The following is a 27700-nucleotide window of genomic DNA, read 5'->3' on the forward strand; positions in this document are numbered from 1 at the left end:
TCACTGTATTACTGTATATGGTCATAATTGCTTAACGCACAGCCTCTGAGATAGGCCTGTTCTGCTCTGCCAAGCTACCAAGGGGGTGAGCAGTGGTTATCGAAGGGTGTGATCCCCTTGCCCTGACTGGAAAAGGAGGGTCCCTATTTGTCAGAAGTACATACCTCTGCCAACTAGAGACCGCCGGTTCTAACACTGATCAACCTAGCAGAACGCTTAAGCATTATATTACACTCTGTCAATACTGGTGAAAATGTTTGCTCTGATAAAAGAAAAGGGCCCCATGTCAAATCCATACAAATGCAGGGAAAACAGAAGTATGAAAATCACAATAGAAACGAAAAATGAACCTGCCTGATTCAATTATAGGGTGGAATATCTTGCCCCAATTTAAAGCACTAGAATAGAATATAAACATAATCAAGACACAACTTGTATAGAAACACACTCGTACTGAGAAAATTCATACACTACCACCCAAAATGCCGTCTGTGAATACCGAAAGTCTTAAAATTAGGGTTTTTTTCAGTTTAGTAGTAGTAAAGTTAGGACTCCTTACTTTAGAACTCCTAAATGCCTGCTGTGAATACCGAAAGCCTTAAAATTGGGATTTTTCTCAATTTAGTAGTAGTAAAGTTAGGACTCCTAACTTTCGGACTCCTAAATGCCTTCTGTGGATACCGAAAGTCTTAAAATTAGGATTTTTCTCAACTTTACTACTACTAAACTGAGAAAAATCCTACTTTTGAGACTTTCGGTATTCACAGAAGGCATTTAGGAGTCCTAAAGTTAGGAGTCCTAATTTTACTACTACTAATTTGAGAAAAATCCTAACTTTAGGACTTTCGGTATTCACAGAAGGCATTTAGGAGTCAGGACTCCTAACTTCTGTGAATACCGAAATGAGTAAGTGTCTTCTGTGAATACCAAAATGAGTAAATGCTTTCTTTGAATACGAAAATGGTAGTAAGTTTAGGATTTTGTCTTAAGTTAGTTCTATGAATCGGGCCCAATAGTTATAGAGGCTCACAGGACCAAAATAACAATTCCTTGTCCAAGTATACTTATGGATACTTGTCATATAAATCTCTCGCATTTCATGATAGGCCAATAGAATCCCAATATTAGTTAGTTTAAATAGGACCAGAATATTTGAATTTACTAATTTTGGGATTCTATTGACCTACTATGAAGTATGTGTAGGAAGCTAGCTATGTATATATACACCATTCTGCGCTTCCGCTTTAATAGTGGCCGCACACCTTTGTTCAGACAAGACCACCACCAGTACCACCACCAATACCAGTACCAGTGTCACCACCACCAGTACCACCCCCAGTGCCACCACCAGTATCAGTACCACCACCAGTACCAGTACCATCAGTACCACCACCACCAGTACCAGTATATTCAGTACCACCACGACCTGTACCACCACCACAGTACCACAACCACCGGTACCACCATCACCACCAGTACCAGTACCACCACCACCACCAGTACCACCAATACCACCAGTACCACCACCAATACCACCATTACCATCACCAATACCACCAGTACCAGTACCACCACCAATACCACCAGTACCACCACCAATACCACCACTACTACCACCACTACCAGTACCACCAGTACCACCGCCACCAGTACCAGTACCACCACCAGTACCACCACCACTACCAATACCACCACTACCAGTACCACCACCACCAGTACCACCACCACTACCAGCACCACCACCACTACCACTACTACCAATACCACCACTACCATTACCACCCCACCCCCACCACTACCAGTACCAACACCACCCCCTGTACCACCACCACCAGTATCACCACCACCAATACCACCACCACCACCAGTGCCACCACCACTACCACCACCACTCCCAGTACCATCACCACCACCACCAGTAGCAGTAGTACCACCACCAGTACCACCACTATCAGTACCACCACCACCAGTACCACCACTACCATTACCACCACCAGTACCACCACCAGTATTACTACTACCACCCGTTCCACCAGTACCACCACCACCACCAGTAGTACCACCACCAGTACCACCACCAGCAGTACCACCACCACCAGTATCGCCACCATAAGTACCAGTACAACCACCACCAGCACCACCACCACCACCACCACCAGCACCACCACTAGTACCAGTACCACCAGCACCAGTACTACCATCCCTAGTACTACCACCACTGGTACTACCATCACCAGTACCACCCCCAGTATCACCACAACCAGTACTACCACCACCAGTACCACCACCACCACCAGTACCACTACCAGTACCACCACCAACAGTACCACCACCACCACCACTAGTAAAAACCACAAACAGTACCACCAGTACCACCACCACCAGTACCACCACCACCACCACCAGTACCACTACCAGTACCACCACCACCACCACTAGTAAAAACCACAAACAGTCCCACCAGTACCACCACCACCAGTACCACCATCACCACCAGTACCACCACCACCACCAGTACCACCAGTAAAACCACCACTAGTACCACCACCACCAGTACCACCACCTGTTACACCACCACAAGTACCAGTACAACCACCACCACCACCAGTACAAACACCAGTACCACCACCAGTACCAGTACCACCAGCACCAGTATTACCATCCCCAGTACTACTACCACCACTGGTACTACCATCACCAGCACCACTACCAGTATCACCACAACCAGTACTACCACCACCAGTACCACCACCACCAGTAACACTACCAGTACCACCACCACCAACAGTACCACCACCACCACTAGTAAAAACCACAAACAGTACCACCAGTACCACCACCATCAGCACTACCACCACCAGTAATACCACCGCCAGTCCCACCATCACCACCAGTACCACCACCACCACCAGTCCCACCAGTACCACCATCAGCACCAGTACCACCACCACCATCAGTCCCACCAGTACAACCACCACCAGTACCACCACCACCAGTTCCCCCACCACTACCAACACCAGTACCACCACCACCACCAGTGCTACCACCACCAGTACCACCACAACCACCAGTACCACCACCAGTACCACCGCCATCAGTGCCAGAACCAGTGCAGTAACACCACTGCCAGTACCAGTACCACTACCACCACCAGTACCACAACCACCAGTGCCACCACCAGTACCACCACCACCACCAGTACCAGTACTACCAGTACCAGTACCACCAGTACCAGTACCACCAGTACCACCACCACCAATACCACCAGTACCAGTACCACCAATATCACCAGTACCACCACCAATACCCTGGTACCACCACCAATACCACCAGTACCACCACCAATACCACCAGTACCACCACCAACACCACATGTACCAGTACCACCACAAATACCACCAGTACCACCACCAATACCACCACCACCACAAATACCACCACCACCAGAACCAGTAACACCAGTATCACTACCACCAGTACCAGTACTACCACCAGTACCACTACCAGTACCACCACCACCAATACCACCACCACTAATACCACCACCACCACCAAAACACCCACCACCATCTCAGCTCCTTTCACTCACTAATAATAGCAGGGGCACTGTCATAGGCCAGAGCTGCAGCCGAGACCATCCCTCCCTCCCTCCAAGCGTGCCATAAAGCACAGCCCACTCTGCACCTGGAGGTGAAGCCAGGGCCCTACTACACCTGGAGTGTTTATTAGCCCAAAGATAGCAATGACAGGACGCAATGCCAAACTGCACACTCAAATCACGGAGAGGGCAGGAAATAACCACCCCTTCCGCTCTTCCTCCTGAGCTGCTACAGAGTAATCACAGTGCGAAAGGTGTTGGAGCGCTTTATTAGTGTTTATAGCTTGGATCATATGTAACTCTCACTTCACACTTTGTGTCTGTGTAATCTACGACACTTACACATATTCTTCACTGCACTATTTATCACTACTTTGAAGACGTTGTAGGCCGGTCTCTTCCTCTGATATGTACAATCTAACAAGCGGTTGAGAAGGCCCTTTATTGCAATGCAATAAGTCTCGTATTTGCGAGAGTTTAAGCTGTTAGTGTTCTAAATGACAATGCCTTTTATTCATGTTTTAAAACCCAAAACATAAATAAAAGGCATTGTTATTTACAATGGCAATAGCTCAAACTTGTGTGAGTGTGAGACCTATTTCATTGCAAATGCTTGTAGTCTACTTGGAGCTGAATCCAGAGCAATGGTTCCTCATAATTGAAGTTCTTTTTTGTTCTTTAAGGATTTATTCCTTGTAATATAATGGTTCTGACTGCCCATCTTTGTATATTGTCTATAGATTCCCCTACTGACAACCTCTTGAAGTAAAATGTAGTGTAGTGTGGTCCTGAAGAATGTGGCTGGATGAAAATAGTTCCCACATCAAAACTTGCATCAACCATCCTTTGAGAGAGACTCCAACTCACACTACAATGGCTAAAATCACATCTGTTTCCCTGTTGTTTTTTGTGTATGTGAAGAGTGGCTGGGTCGGTGTATATAGAGGGTATGACAGGTTGTGATTCTGGTAGTGTGTAAGAGCGAGTGGATGTCGTGTGGGGGTTATCTTCAATTTTAATGTTTTTTGTGCCAAATGTACAGTGTTTCATCAAAGCAACCTATGTAATAATATGTTCAAATTATGTGAAAGTAATTATGAACTAGAGTTGAATGTGTTCTTTGGTGATATCAAGAAGAGACACATTAAAATAAAAGAAAGAACAAACTATGCTTGATATTGAGTAGAAGTATTTTTTTTCTGAGGGTGGCAGAACCATAAGCATACATTCGGCACTCATGAAGAAACACAGGACAAGTGGGACTTTTCTCATTGTGTTCTGCTTCAGAGAGCACTAACCATTGTAAAAGAGTATTGCGCAAATAAATAAATAATTCTTAAAGAAAAAACAAAAGTGGTGGTCTTTGGCTGGAAGATACAGAAAAGGGCAATGGCAAATAGATAACACTAAAATTGAACAAATTGATGGGTACAAATAACTGGACTTATGGTTAGACGAACGTGGAAGTACTACATTGTATCTACTGCCCAAGAAAACTACAGCCTCATTCCCTTCCAGCTACATTTTTTGAGCTAATTAACATGTTATCAGGCATGACTCTGAACAAGATTCTTTGTGTAGTAAGGAGTAAAATGATGTCTCCCTTCACACGTGACCTATGGACTTTCTCTGGGGCGTTGTCAACACAGTTGGCATAGCACAATGCAACTTCTATAGACTTCTTTTTAAACTTTTTGATAGTTCCCAGCAAGCCCAAGTGCCTTTAGAATTACATATTTTCAAGCAATCTAGAACCCTTAAGGCTGCTCTCTTTGTTTCATATTGCTCTAAGCTTGGAGTGACCCTAGTAGGTACCCTGCATTACTTATTTGAATGTATGACGTTACAACGCATACATTTACAACACATGCACTTACAACGCAGTTTTTACATCGCAACATCCACTACAACACATTCCATTACATTGCATGACACTACATCGCATTTTAAAAAACGACCTTTATAACGCATTCGATTACATCGCATACTACCTTTACAACGCATACCATTACAACACATACCATTTCATTGCATTTAAGGTAAGTATTGGATAGTATAGAGGTAAAAATTACTATTCTAACTCCCGGGGGGTGCAACAGTGGGGTAAGTGTTGGATAGTGTAGGGGTTAAAAATTACTATTCTAACTCCAATGGTATGCATTGAAATGGTATGCGTTGTAATGCTTGCGTTGTAGTGACATGCAATGTAGTGTCATGCGTTGTAATGGTATGCATTGTAATGCCTTCATTGTAGTGTCATGCGTTGTAAAGGATGTTGAGATGTAATGCCTGCGTTATTAGTGTAGTGCAATGTATTGGTTGCGTTGTAAAGGTTGTTTCCCTACTTATTCTGGCAAGAAATGGCACCTCCCTAAAAACAAATTCTTGGTGGTGCATATTTGGAGATATCTTTACAGATCTTGCAGTTTATCACCATATGGATCACATGTTATTTATAGCTATTACAAATTAGCCATCAAGCAAGGAAAACGCATTTGGCTATCAAAAGACTGAGCAGACTTCGAACTTAGGGAACACATGTGCATGATCCTAAGAATGTGCAAAAACAATGCAAGGCAAAAAAATACCTATAATTACAACTCAGCTTAGAGCAAAAGAGAAAACGGGTCAGGGTAAAGTTTTGCCGACTTCCGATTAGAGGTTTCAGTTATGGTCAATGGCAATACAGGCAACAAATTATAACAGCAGTAGGCCTGGCGTATTTATTGTGAAAAGCATGTGTTAACATCAGTACATTTAAGGGTGGATGCTATTACTCTGAAAGAATGCCTGCAGAGAGGAATGTTGTTACACGGAATCTCACATATTACTGTAGAAGGTAGGGGTTTTGGTGTTGGTTACCGCCGTGACAACTGGTGGTTATAAAAGATATGCTCTGTGAGAATACTTGTTAGGAACGTTTTGGAGAAAGAGTATTTTGATTAGCAACTGTGATTTTGTATACCTTTGTAATTTTATGACTGTGTGCCTGATGGTTGCTTATCAGAAGCTTATAATCAAAACAGAAGGCCTGTTATTATCTGCTTATTGTGAAAAGTTATCTCCAAGGCAGTAAGCGTAGTTAATTCATTATGAGAAACATTTGTTAAAGCCACTAGGCCTTTATCAGTGAGTTGTTATCACACAGTGTTACAGGCTGTAGGCAGGTATTCTGTTACATGTAATTTCACAGATTACTGTAGTAGGCAAGGGATTTGGTGTTGGCGACCCAATTTAATAAACCCTGAGAGTCTCATCAGGACTGTAATAAACCTGGGGATGGCTGAGTATTGGAGGTGGTCTCATCCATTAACGTAAGGACCACTGGGATGCACTTTTATATGGGGGTCTTGGCAGGCCAATGTAACAATATTCACTGTTGTACTATACTTGCAGAGTAAGTTACTTTAGATTGGTAGCATCATTTTCCACATCAAAGGAGGCATAATCTTGCCATATGTTTTACTAAGATACAAGTTGTTGGAGGATTCTGCAAAGTGTTTTCCCGATCAGAGATACGTGGTAATTGAGCAGCAGCTGCTGGAATAAGGAATAAGGTGCAGCCCATAAAACGTGGCCAGTCTGATCCCAGAGTAATCGTAAGAAGCATTTTTCTGATCAGAGACATGCAGTCATTGAGCAGCAGCTGCTGCTCAATTACTGCACATCACAGATTGGGAGAACGCTTCAAGTGACTACTCAGCGATCAGACCGGTCACGTTTTATGGGCTGCACCTTATTCCTTATTCCAGCAGCTGCTGCTCAATTATCACGTATTTCTGATCAGGAAAATGCTTTTTGTGACTACTCGGGGATCAGACTGGCCACGTTCTACGGGCTGCACATTATTCCAGTTTGCTACCTTCGCAGAAGCCTCAAACAACTTGTATATTTGGAAAAATATAGCAAGATTATGCCTCCTTTCACGTGGCAGATGAAGCCTGCTTGGCTTTTCATGTCCTTGTAAATATGGCTCCTTTACACACAACACTTTGCGTGAAAGGGACGTGCCATGGGTGTTGCTGTGGGTATTCCCATGCAACATCCATTGCTTCTGCCACATTTCCAGATTTACAAGAAATCGTAAATGCGTCAGATTGCTACGCCTCCGCAGGGGCGGCGTAGGGAGGTGCAAAGAATCTCTTCATTTTTTCCTCTTTCTATGCATGATGCATTCTGTGATTGTTTTTTGAGCAGGAAGGTGTGCCTTTCTGCACAAAAAAAATCATCCTCGTGACGCAGGCATCTTTGCACCATGGTGCAAGGGTGCCTGCGTCGGCGCATAGCAGCTAATTGTGCACCAACGCAGGGGAGAGCAAAGGAATCTGCCATATTGTTGTAGATATGACGCATCCCTTTGCTATGGAATTAACACAGCGTGACGCAGCCAAATGGCTTGCGGCACTGCCCTGCGGTAATTCCTTGTAAATAAGGCCCCGTGTATTTCACTACACAATGAGAAAGCAAGTCTTTTGACTGCATTTTCTTGAAAATCAGCGGTTTTGTGGGGTGCCGAGCATAATTGTTGCCTTATGTGTTTCATTTCGGTATGCGTCAATAAACGAATCTGTACACTTTGTACAATGTACAGTCGAACATATACAAACGCTGCTGCGCTACAGGCCTTGTACATCATACACATTGATGCATTGGCTTTTCACATATTTGGCCATAAATTAAGGTGGGGACAGATGAGACGTACACACTGCGGTACACTCTTTGTAGAAACAAGCCTGAAGTATGCCTTTTCCGCTCCCCCGCAAAGAGGTCTGATTGCAGCTTTTCTAGTCCCGTCGTCTGCTAGTCTTGGAGTCTACATCTGTACTTTGTTTTAATCATGCCTCATTATTTATGTAAAAAAAATACCAAGCACTTTCAAAGCAAACAGGCGAGAGGAGGGTGCACTTACAGTCCTGTCTCACTTAATGCACAGATGGTCTCAGTGTTCACGTGCCAGAGGGAACTCCCTGTTCTTAAAGTATCTTCTTATGAAAGTCAGATTCCAGATGTACAAATGGCTTAGTATTAGCAGTCAACATGAGCAATGCTTGGAAAATGGCCATGTGCAGAAATAGTGATATCTATATAAATTCAGTAGTACAAAACTCTTGGATGGTTGTAAAATTACCACCAAACACGGAAGAAACAAGCAGAATTCTTGTCACGTGACACCGCAGCAGGTTGCCAGTGAAATAGATGCGTTGACGCAAGCAGCAGCTGAATCTCGTTAACGCCCACTATCGCCAGACTCACTCACTCTTCTACCCCTTGGCACTTGAAACATCACTTTTAGGGCAATTTTAAAGAACTTGCAACGTGGGAGCAAGGCACTTTCCACACAAATCGCAGTAAAAAAAAATACAAACAGGGCATTCATCTATGAAAGAGTTGGGTGCGGGGAGCAGCCAGGACAGAGGCGCGCCAGTCTTGGACCCTATTAAATTGTGTGATCTTGGCTCAATCAGTTGATCTGATTGCACCATTGCCCTTACCATTCATGAAACTGCCTAGCCTCCCCCATTACTAGCTACTGTAAAAAGAGGCCTTTTGCGTCATACGTTAATTAGTTGCACGTTACGCATAAGGGTGGACGTAGTCACTTTAATTCTGTCTGCTTAGATGCTCCTGTTTTATGACTGAAGCCAGTGCTCAGACATGCCTTAAAAGTACAGGGAGAGCTAATTCTTCCAGGACGTCTGTTTTGGGCTGCCCCTCTTGCCTTGCCAGACCAGTCTTCAAAGAGCAGGTCAAGATAACTCCACACACAGAAAATAGAAAGAAAGTGCTTTGCGTACTATCCCGCTGCCCACGCACTTTATTTTCTCAATCCAAATATACAACCTGGCATTAAATAACAAAGGGGATCTGCGCAAAGAGAAAACATAATAACTTTGGTAACGTTTTCTTGACCCACCCATCAATCGAAAGAAACCCGAAAACTGTACAGCAAAATGAAACAATTTTGAGTTCGCGTTGTGAAACAATTTTGAGTTCGCGTTGTGAAAATAAAATATTCGAATTAAACCCATATTATTTTACTATGACCTGACAGCCACCGTATTTCCCTGTACCATGCTCGCCCGCCGTTGTCTGAGTTCATTCTGTTTAGGGTCTGCTGATAAGGGGACATTTCCTCATGTCTGTAAAATAAAACGCTTACCGAGCCATATGGAGTTCCGCAGCACTCCGTCCTTGTAGCCCCACCCCGCGGCCAGAGCCCACTGCCCGACCAGGGAGTACACGAAGAGCATCATTGTGCGGCTGGAAGCCTGCAGCGCTCAGGAGGGACTCGTGAAGAGGGGCTTCAGTAGTAAAGCTCTCAGTGGCTGCCTAAATTCTTCTCCCACATCTGGCCCTCAGCTCATTTAAGGTTTTTTTTTCCTTTCCAGGAGTGATGTCAGTAAGGCTGATCCAATTGTGCTGCAGCTGTAACATTTCCCAACTATGCGGTGACTATGAGAATGAGACTCGACGTCATCTCTTGAATTAAACATATCCGAAGGTGTGGTGGTCTCAGCATAATTCTTTGGAAACATTTTCTGTACTCAGAAACGTATATTTCCCAGTTTCTTTTCTGTAGAAAACCCACCGGTTTTAATTGCTAATTGCCCCATTTTCACTTTTTATTGGGGGCTGGTCGAGGTCTTCTGGTGTTTCTTATCCTCTCTTTGAAATATTCACATTTGAATGCCCATTCACAGCATACACTAGAATATTTTTTTAAATTGATGTATTGTTGCTCTTGAAAATCCCCAAGATGGAGATGGGTGGGGTAAATGTAATGCATCCATTTGCATGCCAGCTACTGTCTGAGTCCACTATTTGTAGTACATTAAGATGGCCGCTAGTACAGGATTAATTTTAGCACATACTCCAGCATCCATGTTAGGACATCCTCATTCCCCACTTCTCATCCCTGCTTCTCATCCCAATTTCTCTTCTATCATCCCTACTTTTAATCCATTTTTACTACTTAATTTTTTATAATCCCTGCTTCTCATCCAGCATTCCTACTTCTCATTTCCATCATCCCTACTTCTCATCCATCATCCCTACTTCTCTTCCATCATCTCTACTTCTCATCCCTACTTCTCACCCACCACCCCTACTTCTAATACATTATCCCTATTTCTCATTCATCCTCCGTACTTCTCATCCCTGCTTCTCATCCATCACCATTGCTTCTAATCTCTACCTCTCATCCATGTATCCTACTACTCATTCATCCTCTCTACTACAGATTGATAACTGTGAGGCGGGCCTATTTACTATTAAGCTTGGACCTCGACATTCGGTATCAGGAATCCTTCTCTACAGACCCCCAGGTAGGCTCTATGACTTTAAAACCAACCTAGTGGAAGCGGTTGCTCATTTAGCCATAAGGAAGAGCAGAATTCTGGTGTTAGGAGACATGAATGTCCATCTTGAAGATGAACTAGCTAAAGAGGCAAATGATATCAGGCAAGAACTACAGTCCTTACAATTAGACTTAAAAAATAGTTCCCCGACCCATAAACATAGCCACCTATTGGATCCTGTCTTTGGAAGCTGGAATGGAGTGAGGGTACAGTCGCCCTTACTGGTACCATGGTCGGATCACTTCTTAATTCCCTTTCACATCCTTATACCAGAGTCTGATACAATCAAAGAGAATAATAACTTCTACCCACGCCGAAAATGGAAGAACTTCGCACAAGACACCTTTAACAAACTACTAGAGTTAGGGGGACAGCCAGGGGGTGCGGACTGTGAAAGCTCAAACAGCAAGCTAGAGAAGCGCATTTTAAATGCCTTAGATGCTACAGCCCCGATATGTATATCCAAGAAAGAGAGCAGAAGAAAAAAATCCGCCCCATGGTTTACACCCGAGTTACAGGCTGCGAAATCTATTTGCAAAAAATTAGAGCGGAGATGGCGCTTGGACGTCTGTCCTCTAATTAAGACTAGCTATAAGAAAGCTCAAAGAGAATACCACACTAAATTACGTACAACTAAAGCCATGCACTACAAAGCCCGTATTGGGGAGGCAGAAACTCCTCGAAGGAGCTTTTTAAAATTTTCAAGGAGATTTCGGTGGTAGCTAATGACAATACTCCACAAAACGACTCTGTCGAAGCATGTAATACTATAGCAAACTACTTCTCAGGAAAGGTAAGACATATCTATGCGACTTTCTCAGGAAATACGATATCTGGACGCGACTTTGAAGAAATAGCAGGAGTAAGCTCTGTGGAGGTATGTCTACAGTGCTTCTCGGTACCCCCTCCAGAGATACTAAATAGTATATGTAAGAGCATTAAATCAGGTTCCCCTCGGGACCCAGCTCCGCCTAGGGTGCTGGGAGAGAGCCTTACGGTACTGGAACAGTATATTAGGCATGTGCTCCAGGTTTCCTTTTCTTCTGCCAGACTCCCGGAAGATTGGAAAAAAGCAATTGTTCTCCCCATCAAAAAGAAACCTAATGTCAGCCATGAAACACTTGAAAACCTAAGACCAATTTTCTTGCTACCTTATTTAGCCAAGGTGGCGGAGAAAGTGGCTAACAGTCAGTTAATGTCACATCTGGAGAAGAACAACCTTCTACACGCCTCTCAGTCTGGCTTTAGGCCGGGCTACTCTACGGAGACCGCCCTCCTGAGAGCGACTGAGACCCTGCGACAAGGGGCAGATGCCGGACACACCATGGCACTGATCATGCTTGATCTCAGTGCGGCGTTTGACACTGTAGCACACTCCATCTTGCTACAGTGTCTAAACAAAGCAGGTGTCACTGAATCCGCGCTGGGATGGCTAAAGGCGTTTCTTACAGATCGCAGCTTTCAGGTCCAGCGGGTCCCCTGTACATCGGCTATGATAGCCTTAGAGCAAGGGGTCCCTCAGGGCTCTGCCCTGAGCCCCACTTTGTTCAACTTATATATGGCCCCCCTAGCGGATGTGGTGCAAACGTACGGTGTAGAATTAGTCTCATACGCCGACGATACCCAACTGCTGATCTCCCTGTCCCAAGCCCCAACAAGTGCTGCAGCTAACTTCAAGGCCTGCATGCAGGACCTAGCAAGATGGATGAACTTGCACTGCTTGAAGCTTAACGGCTCCAAGACGGAGGTACTGGTAATCGGAGGGAATGACTCTAGCTGGACGGTTGACTGGTGGCCAACTTGCCTGGGCCCAATGCCCATTCCCTGTAAAGAGGCTAAAAATCTAGGTATATGGGTCGATCCCAAACTATCCTATGATGGCCATATTCATAGACTAGTGGGAAAATGCTTTGGGGTGCTAAAAACTCTCAATCGCACCTTGGATCTACTTCCGTTGGAGGCCAGACGGACCATGACTCAAGCCTTGGTAACCTCCTGTATAGATTATGGTAATGTGCTATTCCTAGGCACCACTGAAAAAAGCTTTGGGCGCCTGCAGGTACTCCAAAATACTGCAGCTCGTTTGGTCCTAAAACTCCCCAAAAGAGCAGCATCTAAACCCTCTCTTGCTGCTCTCCACTGGCTCCCAATCAGAAAGAGAATCATGTTTAAAGCACTCTTAATGTGCCACAGGATTATATGGCACAGGGCTCCGCAGTATCTTCAGGACCTTGTCCATATCTACGAGCCAAATAGAGAACTTCACTCAAAGGGAACAGGCCTACTGAGGATCCCCCGTGTAAAAAAAGCTAAACGGGGAGGCCGCTCTTTCAGAGTGCTAGCAGCCAATAATTGGAATTGTCTCCCTGTAGGCCTTAGGCTAGTAGAAACAGAAGCTAAGTTTAGAAAACTCCTAAAAACCCATCTCTACAAGCTATAGAGTGGAGTCTACCTTCCACTGCACTTATCTCATCTCCATAGCGCGGGGACACGCCGAGATGGCGTCACCAGGCGCTTTATAAACCTCTTTATTATTATTATTATTACTTCTCTTCCATCATCCCTATTTCTCAACCCTCATCCCTGCTTCTCATCCCTACTTCTCATCCATCATCCCTACTTCTCTTCCATCATCCCTACTTCTCATCCTACATTAGTACTTCTCATAGATCATACGCACTTCTCATCCACCAATACTACTTCTAATCACTAATTTTCATTCATCATCCCTACTTCTCTTCCAACATCCCTACTTCCCATTCCATATTTCTCATCCATCACCCCTACTTCTATTCCACCATCCCTACTTATCACCCATCATCCCTGCTTCTTATTCATTATCTCTGCTTCACATCCCTACTTTTCACCCATCATCCCTTCTTCTCATTCATCATCCCTACTTCTCTTCCATCATCACTACTTCTCATCCCTTAGACCTTCTCTACTTCTAATCACACCTCCCAACTTCTCATCCAACATAAATTCACACCATCTACGTCTTCACTACTCTCTAATTTAACCAAATCAGCTTTATAGTTGGTCAGGAAAACAAACTAGTTCCCCCAACACTACTAGAATTAGGGCTCCTGAGGCGAAAAGCCGGGCGCCAGGGTATTCCTTGTGGTGTAACTATATTATAATTGCTGAAACTAGTCGACCATATTGACCTGAGGCTGTCTACATAAACAGATAGTCAGCGGATGCACTGTTTTTAACATTGGTATGTTAAGCACAACTGGAATAAATCTTTGTCTGGTGCTTTTTCTAAACCAATTTTAAACTCACTTTTCTTGGTTTCTTCCTTTCACACCTTCTTTTGCACTGCACACCCCAGTCCCACTTTTTCTGCCACTCACCAACATCGAGTGGTATACCACACCGTCGTCTCTTATACTCAGTGAGGATACCCCCTACCACCGGGTTGACCTCCTAGGAGAGTACCAATAATCTCTGACGGGTGGTACGGACAAAATCCCAAATGATGAAGGGCGGATCCGAATGGTGACTGATGGGTATTTTTCCTCATCCATGGAGAGCTCTCTGTGACATAACCTGGGGGCAAGGGTGAGTTCTTGGTTGGTTTTCTTTGTTTATGGGCACATTAATCTGAGACCCTCTGGTACCTTTGTTGTTTATTGGTTCTGCTGGGGATAGTATCCAGAGCCCGGTCTTTAAACTTCCCCTAGGTCCTCCTCCACCGTATTGTTTTTGTTGTTCAGTGCAGTTTTTCAACTGCGGACCTTGTACTTCCTACGAATTATTTTTATCGTAGCGTTGGTTCATCACACATATGTGATTCGAGCCTGTTTTGCCACTCTAGAGCATTCTTTGCACGTCTGACGGGACATCTCCTCCTAACATGGCAGAGAACCATGGTTTATCTTTCTCCGACGCTGACCTCCTAGCAGCATTGGCTGACCATCCCGACCTAACAGAGTCTTCCGGGTCTGCAGTCACTGCGAGTGAGGACGACTGGGGTAAACTGTTAATTTTAAAGAAATCACAAACTAGGACAGCCACGCATGGTACTATCATGGCTCAATACCTACGGAATGATTGTGCACCTACAGGTCTCATAGTAACCAACACCCCTAGATTATTTCTAAATGATAGAGAGTTCTTAAAAAACTGGGCTTTGATCGCCTGGAGGTGCACTAGAGACTGGCTGATTTTGATCATCCAAACCTCTAAACGCATAGCTGACACTATGCTTATAGAAATCCAAATCCTAGAGTCCAAAATAAAAACCACAATTGCTCCTAAAGTCTTTAGTAAGAACTTAGATGATACAAATAAAAACAACAGAGACTTCAGAGAACATACTCTTTCGGTTAAGATGGATAAATTCAAAAAAGATCTTGACAAATTTCAGTTCGAGAAAATTTATCCCTACTCTAGTGATACTTACACTCCCCCAGACTTTGGTAATAATACCCGCAGGAAGGGATCATCCTACAGTACATCCAGCTCCGGCGACAATTCGTCAGGTAGCGACACTGGTAGTGATAACTCCTACTCACGAGGCCGAGGCCAAGGCAAGAGGAACTTTAGAAACAATTGGAGGGGCAACCAACAACAACAGTGGTGGTCACCCCATCCCTGGCATTTTGGAGGTATGCACCCTTTCTTCCCACCACTACAACCAGGCCCGTTCCAACAGCCTATGGGTCCTAACATGCCTAACTTCCCCGGCAATTTTCAAGCAAACAACTTCAATGGGCAGCCTTTTTAGGGTTTGGCCGAGGCAGATCTTGAGGCAGGAAGAGAGGGAACACACAGCCCCAAGTTCACTTCAGCCCCCCATCAACATCAACAGAAGGGAGGACACTGAGGAGCAACTCATCCAAGAACAAGGAGACCGGACAGAGCAGTGCAGCATCAGTATAGTCATCAACTTGAGCAGTCATGTTCTGACCCAACAAGAGGAGGAGGCCTTAAATAAAGGTTTAGGCTTTGTACCTACTCATTGTAATGATGAGTTTGAAACCCGGCTAGAACTAGCCAGGTTTCTTAGAAACATTAGACTACACTTCTTCTTCGCGGACAAGGAAGATAACATACAGAGTGAAGAAGATGCTAATACTGGACTAAAGTGTAAGTCTACTTTCACTCCTCCTACCCATCTTATGCCTCCCCAGGTGCTGGCCTATGAACAGGCTTTAGAAAAAGAAATGGATGACCTCTTCAGCACTAACCATAGAGTTTTTAACAACTTGCCTAAATCTCTTCATTCAGCACTTAAGTCCTTGACTGACAACAAGAACTTGACAATAAAGCCAGCTGACAAGGGCGGATCGATTGTAATAATGGACACACAAGTCTATAGGACAGAGTGCCTTAGACAACTGAATATGAGACAGTCTTATGCCCCACTTAACTATGACCCGACGGATGAGCTGAAATCAAACATCAAAACTATGGTAGAGGAAGCCTCCATAGAGGGAAGGATCACCCCAGCTGAAGCCAGGTACCTCTGTAGGGAGCACCCCAGGATGCCTTACTTTTACACCTTACCCAAGGTTCACAAGGAGCAACGACCGCCCCCAGGACGTCCCATCATTTCCGGGATAGGGTCAGCCCTTGAACCCCTCTCCACCTTTGTGGACCATTTCTTGAGACCTATGGTGCAGGAAATGCCCACTTACCTAAAGGATACCACCGACCTTCTCAGATTGCTACCCAATATCGAGTTTGATAGAGAAACTGACCTCTTAGTTTCATTTGATGTTGAGGCACTCTACACCTCCATCCCACAGGATGAGACACTGGACGTGATACACCAACTTCTAGAGTCCAGAGAGTTCAACAGCATCACTCCTGTCTCATTCATAATGGCCTGCGCCACACTGGCCATGAAACAAAACTTTTTTCAATTCGAGGATCAGGTTTACCTTCAAACTTCAGGGACCAGCATGGGGAGCGTTTACGCCCCCAGTTTGGCGAATCTGTATGTTCATTCGTTCGAACAAAATCATGTACTGAACCAGACTAATCCTTTTATTGACAAATTAAAAACCTGGAAAAGGTACATCGACGACGTCTTTGTTGTGTGGCGAGGGTCGAGTGAGAGCTGCTTAGAATTCCTGGGGTGGCTCAACAGCAGAAATAATCACCTCAAATTTACCATCGAGATCGGTCAAATACAACTAGCATTCCTTGATCTTTTGATAACAGCAGGACCATACGGCCTACAATCAGAGCTTTACAGGAAGCCAACCGCAAGGAACTCCCTGCTGTTGTTTGACAGCAACCACCCACGAGCACTAAGGGAGAGCCTCCCCTTTAGCCAATTTTTACGGGTACAGAGGAACTGTTCCACGGGGACAGCTTTCGAGAAACACTCTAATGATCTAAGCAGGCAACTTGTGGCTCGTAAATATCCTCCTAAACTTGTGAAGAGGTCCATGAAAAGGGCTATGAATAACAACCGGGAAGCCCTATTGGAACCGAGACCTCCCAAACCGGACCTAGACCGCCTCACCTTTGTCCACACATTTGGTAGTCTTTCGAACGGCATTCAGAGTGCGGTCAAGAAGCACTGGCCTATATTGAACTCTGGGCGCCTTACGCTTCCCCGCCCCCTTGTCTCTTTCAAGAGGGGCCCAAATCTGAGGGACAGACTGGTGCACACCAGGCCACGCGAGGAGATGCCCAGAGCTGTGGGCACACTGTGGAACCTTCCCCCTGTTCAGGGGCATCATCCTTGTGGCAATTGCCAGGTCTGCGCACAGACTAAGAAATCACTGGAAATTGATATAGGGACCACCAGACCATGGAAGCAAGTTAAGTTCACTAATTGCAATAGTGACCACGTGATCTACCTTATCACTTGTCCATGTGGTCACAAGTACGTGGGCATGACAACACGTAAGGTCCGCATACGGATATCTGAGCACAAGAGCACGATCCGTTGCGCGAGACAAGCCACCAAACTTACTGCCCATTTCCTGGAAGCTAAACACCTAGCCACTGAATTCCAATGGACTGTCCTCGAACAACCCTTCATACCCTCACACACTACAGACGTAGCCAGCTATCTAATGAAAAAAGAACAGAGATGGGTCCTCAAATTGAAGACACACAAAGAGGGTCTGAATGACGAAATTCCATGGTCTTCTCTGTAACAATAGTACCATCGCCTAATTACAGCTTTTTTCAATACTGCGTCACTGTTTGCCTCATTCATAGCAGGAGGGAGATAGGTACACTAGTCTCTTTGAGATAATTACATCATGCCCCCAGGCTCCCGTCCTAGCGGGTGAACCACCATCATGTGCCATATATTACTTGGCATTCAACCAATGGGCCGTAGGGTGGAACTCCATGTTAGCAGTTCATATTGGCCCTGCTGTGCCTCTAGCGTATTATCCACGTCCTACCCAGCAGTCACAGTACCCTGACTAAACTCCTTTGAGTGTACAGAGTATTCCACACGTTCTGCTAGATAGCGCTCTAAAATCACCAGCGTCTGTCACGCATGTCACTCACTTTATTTACTTTAGTTGTCAAAACCGTGCATCATCAGCACGTGTTAAATCCCCCTCCGTGTTTACCTACCCAGTTCGTTTATCCTCGTCGCTTTGGCAACCGAGGCAGACCCAGCACGAGCCACTAACACGGCCCCCAATAGGAGCACAGCTCTGATATGCAGTTTATCCAATCGCAACACGCGCTGTGAACGCGTCACGTCACCGCGCTCCCAATAGCAGCGCTGGTTCTATTCAGACTCCCACCTACCTGCAGCCGATCATGTTGACTCGGTTCGAACCAGCTTTGAAGGGCAGCGAGTGGCTGTTAATCAACACGGGGATATACGCCATTCCTGAAACGCTAGTAAGAAGCCCCACGTGACCTCCCACCCAATGAGGACAGGGCTTATCTACACTCCCTCGCCAGCTGTCGGTACCTCCCCAGAAGGCCAGGACGCCGGCCAGGAGTACCGACGGTTAGGTAAGGCGAGCCCTCGTGCCCAGGCGCTTTTGCGAGCATATTTCCACCATGGTTATTTACTCATTTGGAGCTTCCTTCTTAAACATAACATCACTCTGACTGGTCTACTTGACCATGTATTTTCGGCTAATGGTAGTATAAGGAGCTTTGTTCTGTCACGTGCATTTTATGTGTTAATGTGTGTCCTACATGTTTTCTAGAGCGGTGCTTCATTCTTCCCCTGAGCCAGGTGGGGTGAGGCCAGCTAACCTTACAGATTGAGGTAAGAGCTCACTAACATTTGGTATCACAAATCTTTCCCCAAATGTATCTAAACTGCGTCTGCACTTAGTTAGTGCTTTTTCTGAACAACACTTTATGTGTTCTAGTCTAAATCATATTTGATGGTTTTACTATCTGGCCCATTTACTATTGAGAGCCTTATCTCCTCACTTTCTTTCCACAGTGATTTGCACAGACTGTAAGGACACCCGGAGCATACAGGTGACCGCGTGCACTTGTTTATGTTTCTTTGGTGTAACTTTTTTCTTGTGATTTACTTTTTCACCTGGTGTAGTAGCATTTATTTTAATTCTGGTCCTGAAGAAAGCAATGACAAAATTAGTCCTTTAATTGCTGAAACTAGTCAACCATATTGACCTGAGGCTGTCTACATAAACAGATAGTCAGCGGGTGCACTGTTTTTAACATTGGTATGTTAAGCACAACTGGAATAAATCTTTGTCTGGTGCTTTTTCTAAACCAATTTTAAACTCACTTTTCTTGGTTTCTTCCTTTCACACCTTCTTTTGCACTGCACACCCCAGTCCCACTTTTTCTGCCACTCACCAACATCGAGTGGTATACCACACCGTCGTCTCTTATACTCAGTGAGGATACCCCCTACCACCGGGTTGACCTCCTAGGAGAGTACCAATAATCTCTGACGGGTGGTACGGACAAAATCCCAAATGATGAAGAGCGGATCCGAATGGTGACTGATGGGTATTTTTCCTCATCCATGGAGAGCTCTCTGTGACATAACCTGGGGGCAAGGGTGAGTTCTTGGTTGGTTTTCTTTGTTTATGGGCACATTAATCTGAGACCCTCTGGTACCTTTGTTGTTTATTGGTTCTGCTGGGGATAGTATCCAGAGCCCGGTCTTTAAACTTCCCCTAGGTCCTCCTCCACCGTATTGTTTTTGTTGTAACTATATTTTAACCTCTGTTGCGCCACTTTTCAAAATGTATTGTTTGTGTGCTTAAAACTGTTTTAATTCCCCCTTTTTCGTCTCCTGCCTCTTTGGGCTGTACACCCCCCCCCCCACTGCCCCCTCCTCAGACTGGGACTGTAACTGGGGAGCCGATTCAGGGCTCGCTTGGTTAACTGGCCTCACCCCCTCAGGCGCAGACTTTGGGCGCCATATTACGGAGGTAGCAGGTTAGCGCTCTAGTGCGACGTGCGATTTGGGCACGCGCACTACAAAATGAACGTTACTCCTCGTCTGCGCAGCGGGCGCGCCGGAGGCGCGCCAGAGGCAAGCTCGTCTGGGCCCGTCTGGGCCCGTCTGGTCCCGTCCGGGCCCAGCCGGGCCTAGGGCCAGAACCTATGCCCGATTCCACAGGGGTACCTATTTTGACCATTGTATGGTTATGCAATTTTTTGAAAATTCTTTACTTATTACTTTATTAAGAATTTCAAGTGCCCACATCGGGAAGGGGGGGATGTGAAGTGAGGGATTTTCAGTGAACAAAAGTGACAAAGTATGCACAGTAAATAATTTACAATATATACATGTTAGACTGATCTCCGTATTTCAGGAGCCATAAAGCGAAAATCATTCGTCATTGTTTTAAGTCACAAGGTCCATAGTTTAAACAACAAAAACGAGGTAACCATCCACCACCTTGGGTCTGCATGCGATCGCATACATTTTTACCACCTTGCAGGGTAGGTACATGTAGCGATGTGATCCAGTTTAGATACGGCCCACTAATGATTCATCAGTTTACATTGGCAACCACTATGCACCTTTACCACCCTGTGCGGTAGGTTCGTGCAATCCCAGCGTAATGACAAATACTTGTACCAGCTGTGACCACACAGCGTTCATCAATTGTTTAAATATGCGGTCATTTATTGAATTCGATCTATCCAACGCGGGGTCCTGTATCGCCCCTTGGCCTCTCGGCCATCATGCTAGTATCCGCAGATAGCGTCCTTGGTGGCCCGGCAACTCCGGTAGCAGTCCTTTCTCAGTATCTACTGCAATCCCTACTTTAGACGTAGCTCCGCCCCATCCCTAACTTCCTGGTTCCAAGAGGTGTATCCATTGAACGCCACGAGAACTTTTGTATGTGGAAACGCATCCGATAACAAGGTAAGCCCGGCCGCCTATCTAAAAATAAAACCTCCAGAAACCCTGCTGGTCTAGCACTTATGGGGTCGTGCTTTTCTTTTTCTTTTAGAATCCGATCCGATCTGACGATAGCGATCGCGATCTGCCGCTTGAGGTAAACACCACTTTCCCTAACGTATGTGTAATTAATGTGTTATGCCCCCGGCTCAATGTATTCTAATCACAGTCCTTCCAAATTTTTTAGAACAAGTTTCGAGGTGAACCCTACCTTTCTGGATGGTCCCTGTCTCGGTCCACCTCCGCAAAGGTAAAAACGTGCTCGGGTTCATGTCAGTCCCTCAGTGTACTTCCTTTAGTGTGCTCAAGCGATAATCACGCTTGTGATATTTGGATTTCTAATACCTTCTGAGTCTTTTTCCCTATTCTTTCTCCCTAGGAGGTTTGCCCACCTTCCCCATGTCCTGATGAAAACCCGCTGCATAAGGGAAAAATACCCTACAGTTCAATAGGGTCGAAACGTAGACTTTCCCCTTGACCTTACTCCTATGGTTAATCAGGATTTATACAGCCTAAAAAGGAGATACTGGACCTTGTGACTTAAAACAATGACGAATGATTTTCGCTTTATGGCTCCTGAAATACGGAGATCAGTCTAACATGTATATATTGTAAATTATTTACTGTGCATACTTTGTCACTTTTGTTCACTGAAAATCCCTCACTTCACATCCCCCCTTCCCGATGTGGGCACTTGAAATTCTTGATAAAGTAATAAGTAAAGAATTTTCAAAAAATTGCATAACCATACAATGGTCAAAATAGGTACATTGTGAAATAAAACATTGTTTCCTCATTTTTGCTTCTTTCTTTTTTCAACTATTCTCTTCCTATCTATACTGAAAAAATTTACTCTTTTTGTCCGGGACCCCTCTGTTCATAATAATCATTACCCAGGTCCCAGTGACTATTTTTGGGTTTAACCCTGTGTTCATTGCACGATTCCACAGGGGGTCGTATCAGCTATTCACGAGGGGATCTTGTGCTACTTAGATCCTTAAAGAAGACGAACTGCCACTATATGCATAAAGGGGAAAAGGTATTTACCCACTGCGATCTATGTAGCTCGCCCCTGTCTTCCAATGGACAGGATTCCCTACAAATGGCCCTCTTGAACTGTAGGTCCCTCCCCAAAAATTCTCTAGAGATTAACTTCCTACTGCAGGATCATAAGCTAGATATCCTGTTCCTCACGGAGACGTGGCTTACACATAATTCAGAGGCCGATATTGTACGCGCCCTTCCCAAAGGCTTCTTAATCCACTTTCAGAATAGGCCCGTTGGTAGAGGGGGCGGCCTGGCCATATTGTATAGGGATACATTTGTATGTAGGGCGAAGGACAGTGGCACTGCAGACTGTGAAAGTTGTTATTTCTCTCTACAGATATCACCTACAGTCTCTTTTTCTGGTTTACTTGTATACCACTCACCGGGCTGCCCCAGCCATTTTGCTAGCGCGTTGATGGATACAGTTACTGTATTGGTATCTTCTGCTCCTAATTTCATGATTTTGGGAGATCTTAATCTCCATTTTAACGACCCTTTGGACTTGGTGGCGACGGACCTCCAACTCGACCTTACATCTTATGAGTTGGGATTGGTCAATACAGGGGCAACGCATAACAAGGGACATCTGCTTGACCCGATTTTTACCAACGTACGTGCACTTAAAGCCAGGCCACCCTATCCCCTCCCGTGGTCAGACCACTTTTTGGTCCCTTTCTCCTGGCAAGTCGTAGCTGTGCCACTACAATCCCTCAATACACGTATCGTGGATAGGGTTTGGTCCTAGCTCTCTGTTGAGAATTGGATCTCCAAACTTGAACATTCCTATCCCCCTCCAGTTCTTGATCCTGTGGTTGCAGATACGAACTTTGAAAACTGGCTTACCAACTCACTTGACTCTATTCTTCCCAAGAAAACTATTCAGAAAAAGGAGAAGAGTGCTGGCTCTGCTCCCTGGTATACGCCCGAGCGGAAACTCCTAAGAAAAGGATGTAAGAAGCTCGAGCGTTCCTGGAGGAAAGACTGGGAGGAATCCAGCAAAGATGAGTATCGCACTGCTATTAGAGCATATAAGGCTGCCCTTTGAAGCACCAAGAGACAATTCTTCGATGAAAGAATTAAAAACTCCTCTAATTCTTCTAGAGAAACCTTCCTAATCGTCAAGGAACTGCTCAAGGTGGCTGAACCCCCTCTGGCTCAAGACACCTCAGGAGCCAAATGCAATAAATTGGCGAACTATTTTGACGCCAAAATTCATAACATCTTAACCCCCTTGCCCCAAGTTGATCGTGGAATAGATGTAAGCAGTCGGCTAGCCACACCCGACATTCAGCTCGATGCTTTCGGTCCAGTCTCAGTGGATGAGGTTCTAAAAGCTCTGGCCGTCATTAAAAGTATTTCCCCTAGTGATCCTGTACCAATGCGGATCCTAAAACAGATAGCGACCACCATTGCTATACCGATTACAGAACTTATTAATGCCTCTCTTTTTCAGGGCGTTGTCCCACCTGGCTGGAAGGGCGCCATTGTGAAAGCACTCCTTAAAAAACCACACCTAGATCCGGCCAGATGTAGGTGTGGTAGGGACAGCCTTGTCTTGGCTCATTTCATTTCTTAGCAACCGCACCCTTCAGGTCTGGGAGGGTAACTCACGATCGGCAGCAATTCCACTCCAGTGTGGGGTGCCACAGGGCTCATCCCTAAGCCCCACATTGTTCAATGTGTATATGGCCCCACTGGAGGAGGTGGTTGCTCCATTTGGGATCAAAATCGTGAGCTACGAAGATGATACCCAACTGGTTGTCTCCTTATCACAACTTGCCCAGTGCCCGGACACTCTTCACTCCTACTTATCAAAAATGTATACCTGGATGTGTGAATCCTCTCTTAAACTGAACGGATCAAAGACCGAAATTATGCTACTAGGGCATAAGGGGTCCACATTGCCTTCGACCATCTGGCCCACCTGTCTGGGCGAGCTCCCCTGCCCAAAAAATGAGATTAAAAGCCTGGGGGTCTGGATGAAACAGGATCTTTCATTCAAGACCCAAGCCAAAAAAATGGCGGGAGCTTGCTTTGGCCTCCTTCGATCGGCTCGAAAAGTTCTGCCACTTCTTCCGCAGCCCTCTAGGAAGCTGCTGATCCAAGGACTGATCCTGTCCAGATTGGACTACAGTAACGCTATCTTTCTTGGTGCCCCTGAAGCTACATTTAACAAACTTCAACAGATTCAGAATGCCACAGCGAGGCTTCTCACGGGCACTTCAGTCAGAATGTCAGCAAATCCAGCACTTAAGTTGCTGCACTGGCTTCCGATACGAGAAAGGGTAACATTTAAATCCCTGTGCATTGCACACAAACTTCTGCAGGGTAAGGGGCCCCCCATCCTGAAGAACCTAGTCTTGCCTTATAAAGCCAACAGATCTCTTCGTTCAGATCATGAACATCTGGTCATCGTGCCGAGAGTAAAAAAGGCACGCACAGGAGGACGGCGATTCTCGGTACATACAGCCAAACTGTAGAATTCCCTCCCCTTGAAACTGCGTGCAGAATCATGTCATCTGCGGTTCCGGAAACTCCTGAAAACTCACCTCTTTCCTTAGTGATTTTATGTTACTCCTTTGCTATTCGCCTCAGTCCCTTTTTTTCTGGTTTAGCGCTGGGATGCTTCCGGGTAACTATGCGTTCTATACATTTTCACTCACTCACTACTACCCAGTGCATAAAAATAGCAAGATGAAAAACGTTAAAGCTGTAATCGTAGCACAAAGTACCTGCTAGCTGCGAATCCGCGCTGCTGAAACCATTAAAAGGGAGTGGGAGGTCAGGTGTAAGTATCTTGACCTGGTTTGCAACCATTAGAGCTCTCCAACCAAAATAGCGCCTATGGGTAACCAAAAGGTAGGAAAAAAAGAGCTAACTTTTCACTCAGTGTTAAATATATGCCACCTTTTACTTCACTATTCTCTATTTTAACCAAAACACTTCATAATTCGTCAGAAAAAAGAAATAGTCCCTCCAACACTTCCCAGAACATCAAAATAGCAAGACAAAAAACTTTAAAAGTGTAATCGTAGACCTGATTGCCTGCTTACTGTGCATCTGCTACGTTAACAGTATTAAATGGGCATGGGAGGTGTAAGTGTCACGCCCTGGTTCCCAAACACTAGTGCTCTCCAACCAAAATGCCACCTCTAGGTGGAACCAAAAGATAGGGAAACATGCAATGGCATAGCCAATAGGACTCGCCTTTGGGAACTTATAAGTATTTAGCCAGATATTTTGACTTTACCTATGTCTTTAAGCTCTGCTGTACAGAAGTCTGCAGCATGCTGAAAAGTTATAATAATGAAGTGTCAGAAGCATTTTTGTTACCTTAGATATGACCAAAAAAGCGTTATGTACAACTGAACGACCATATTAAAAAAGTACTAAAAATCATGTCTTGAGTTTTTTTTGTCCTTTCAATGCTGGCAACTTGTATCTGCCTGTCCCAATGGTTGCTTGTTGTGGTTTTTTTTGTTATGTGGGGCATAAATAACAGGAGGGTGAAGGTCAGTCATGCAGTCAGTGAGAGTGAGTGAGAGAGTCAGTCAGTGAGAGTGTCAGTCAGTGAGAGGGTGAGTCAGTCAGTCAGTCAGTGAGAGTGAGAGAGTCAGTCAGTCAGTGAGAGAGTGAAAGTCAGTCAGTGAGAAAGTGAAAGTCAGTGAGAGAGTGAGAGAGTCAGTGAGAGTGAGAGAGCCAGTCAGTCGGTGAGAGTGATAGTCAGTCAGTCAGTGGGAGTGAAAGAGTCAGTCAGTCAGTGAGAGTGAAAGTCAGTGAGAGAGAGTCAGTCAGTGGAAGATTCAGTGTGAGAGTCAGTGCGAGTCTGTCAGTGAGAGAGAGTCAGTGAGAGTCTGTCAGTGAGAGAGAGTGAGCTAGTCAGTGAGAGAGCCAGGCAGTGAGAGTGAGTAAGTAAGAGTCTATCAGTGAGAATGAGTCAGTGAGAGTCTGTGAGAGTCTGGCAATGAGAGCCTGTCAGTGAGAGTCTGTCAGTGAGAGTGAGTCTGTCAGTCAGAGAGAGAGAGTGAGAGGGTCTGTCAGTGAGAGTCTGTCAGTGAGAGTGAGTCTGTCAGTTAGTGAGAGTGAGTGAGTCAGTCAGTTGAGAGTGAGCGAGTCAGTCAGTGAGAGAGCGTATGTCAGTCAGTGAGAGAGAGTCTGTCAGTGAGTCAGTCAGTGAGTGAGAGAGGGAGAGTCTGTCAGTGAGAGTCTGTCAGTCAGTGAGAGGGATGCTGTAAGTCAGTGAGAGTGTGAGTCAGTGAGAGAGAAAGGGGGAGTCTGTCAGTGAGAGTCTGTCAGTCAGTGAGAGAGATTATGTCAGTCAGTGAGAGAGAGTCTGTCAGTCAGTGAGAGTGAGTGAGTGAGTCAGTCAGTGGGAGAGTCAGTGAGAGAGTCTTTCAGTGAGCGTGAGTCAGTCTGTTCTTAATAACATCCTAACCCACAGTTCTGAATGTATTGCAGCGCAACACAAAAGTTAAAATAAGCTAATATTTAGATAGCTACTAACACAAGCAAATTGTAGTTATTAATTAAGTGCAAAAAAACGACATCACTTGCAATGACTACTTATTTCAGAATTTCAGAAGGATGAAAAGCATAACTGACCCTACAAGATTGAAATCTGGGGTTTGAAGCTGGTGCTCAATATACTGTGCTATCTGTACCAACACAGAGAGTTCAAACATACCCCAGCTATAAGGCACACAGGTATGATTTCAATTGGGACAGGGCATCAAGAATGCATCAAGAAAGGTATGGCGGGAGAGTGGAACAGCACGACTTATCGTCAGGGCCACTGGAATTATGAAGCAGAGGAGCACTAAATTATGCAGCAGGATTGACTAAATTATGCAGTGAGTAAAAATTAAATTATGCGGCTCCGTGAAGTACATTTTTTAATAGTATTACTTCATTATTTTGTCAGTTTTACACACGGCAATGCTGTTGGGGCAAAGATTTCACTTCTTTAGCACCAGTTCCGCAATCAAATACATTAATATGCTGCTAAAACATGATCAGTTACATTTTTCAAAGGGTCTTCCAATGTGCGCAAACACATATTGCCACGTTTCTGGTAACTTTTAATCCGTTTGAGAAAGAAACTTTTTTTTTTTAAATAAAATCTGCAGATTATGCAGCAGATGGTGGAATATGTGGCATATGCAGCAAATACTTGTTTCTGTGAAAAAAACAGTGGCCTCAGAATCGTTTAATTCCAGTGGCCCTGCATACTGTTCAGGAAGTTCAGCACCTAGGCCTTTGTGTCTGCAAGGGACAAGAGCTCCTCGGTGACCACTAGTTAGACATTGGTGATGTGCAGTCAAATGCACTAGTTTATCCCACTTTTAATGCCAA

At 45.1% G+C, this 27700-nt stretch overlaps 1 protein-coding gene across 1 annotated transcript in view; it reads right to left on the minus strand.

Moving 5' to 3' along the window:
• TNFAIP6 (TNF alpha induced protein 6) overlaps positions 1-9951 on the minus strand; it is a 212086-nt gene extending 202135 nt beyond the window's left edge. Inside the window, exon 1 of the mRNA XM_086957242.1 lies at positions 9759-9951. Within this exon, the coding sequence (XP_086813368.1) occupies positions 9759-9852 (94 nt within the window). The 5' untranslated portion in view covers positions 9853-9951. The remainder of the gene's footprint in view (positions 1-9758) is intronic.
• Between the last annotated feature and the right edge of the window lie 17749 nt (positions 9952-27700).

This window comes from Lissotriton vulgaris, chromosome 2_1 (genome assembly GCF_964263255.1).
Source record: "Lissotriton vulgaris chromosome 2_1, aLisVul1.2, whole genome shotgun sequence".
Classification (NCBI taxonomy): Eukaryota; Metazoa; Chordata; class Amphibia; order Caudata; family Salamandridae; genus Lissotriton; species Lissotriton vulgaris.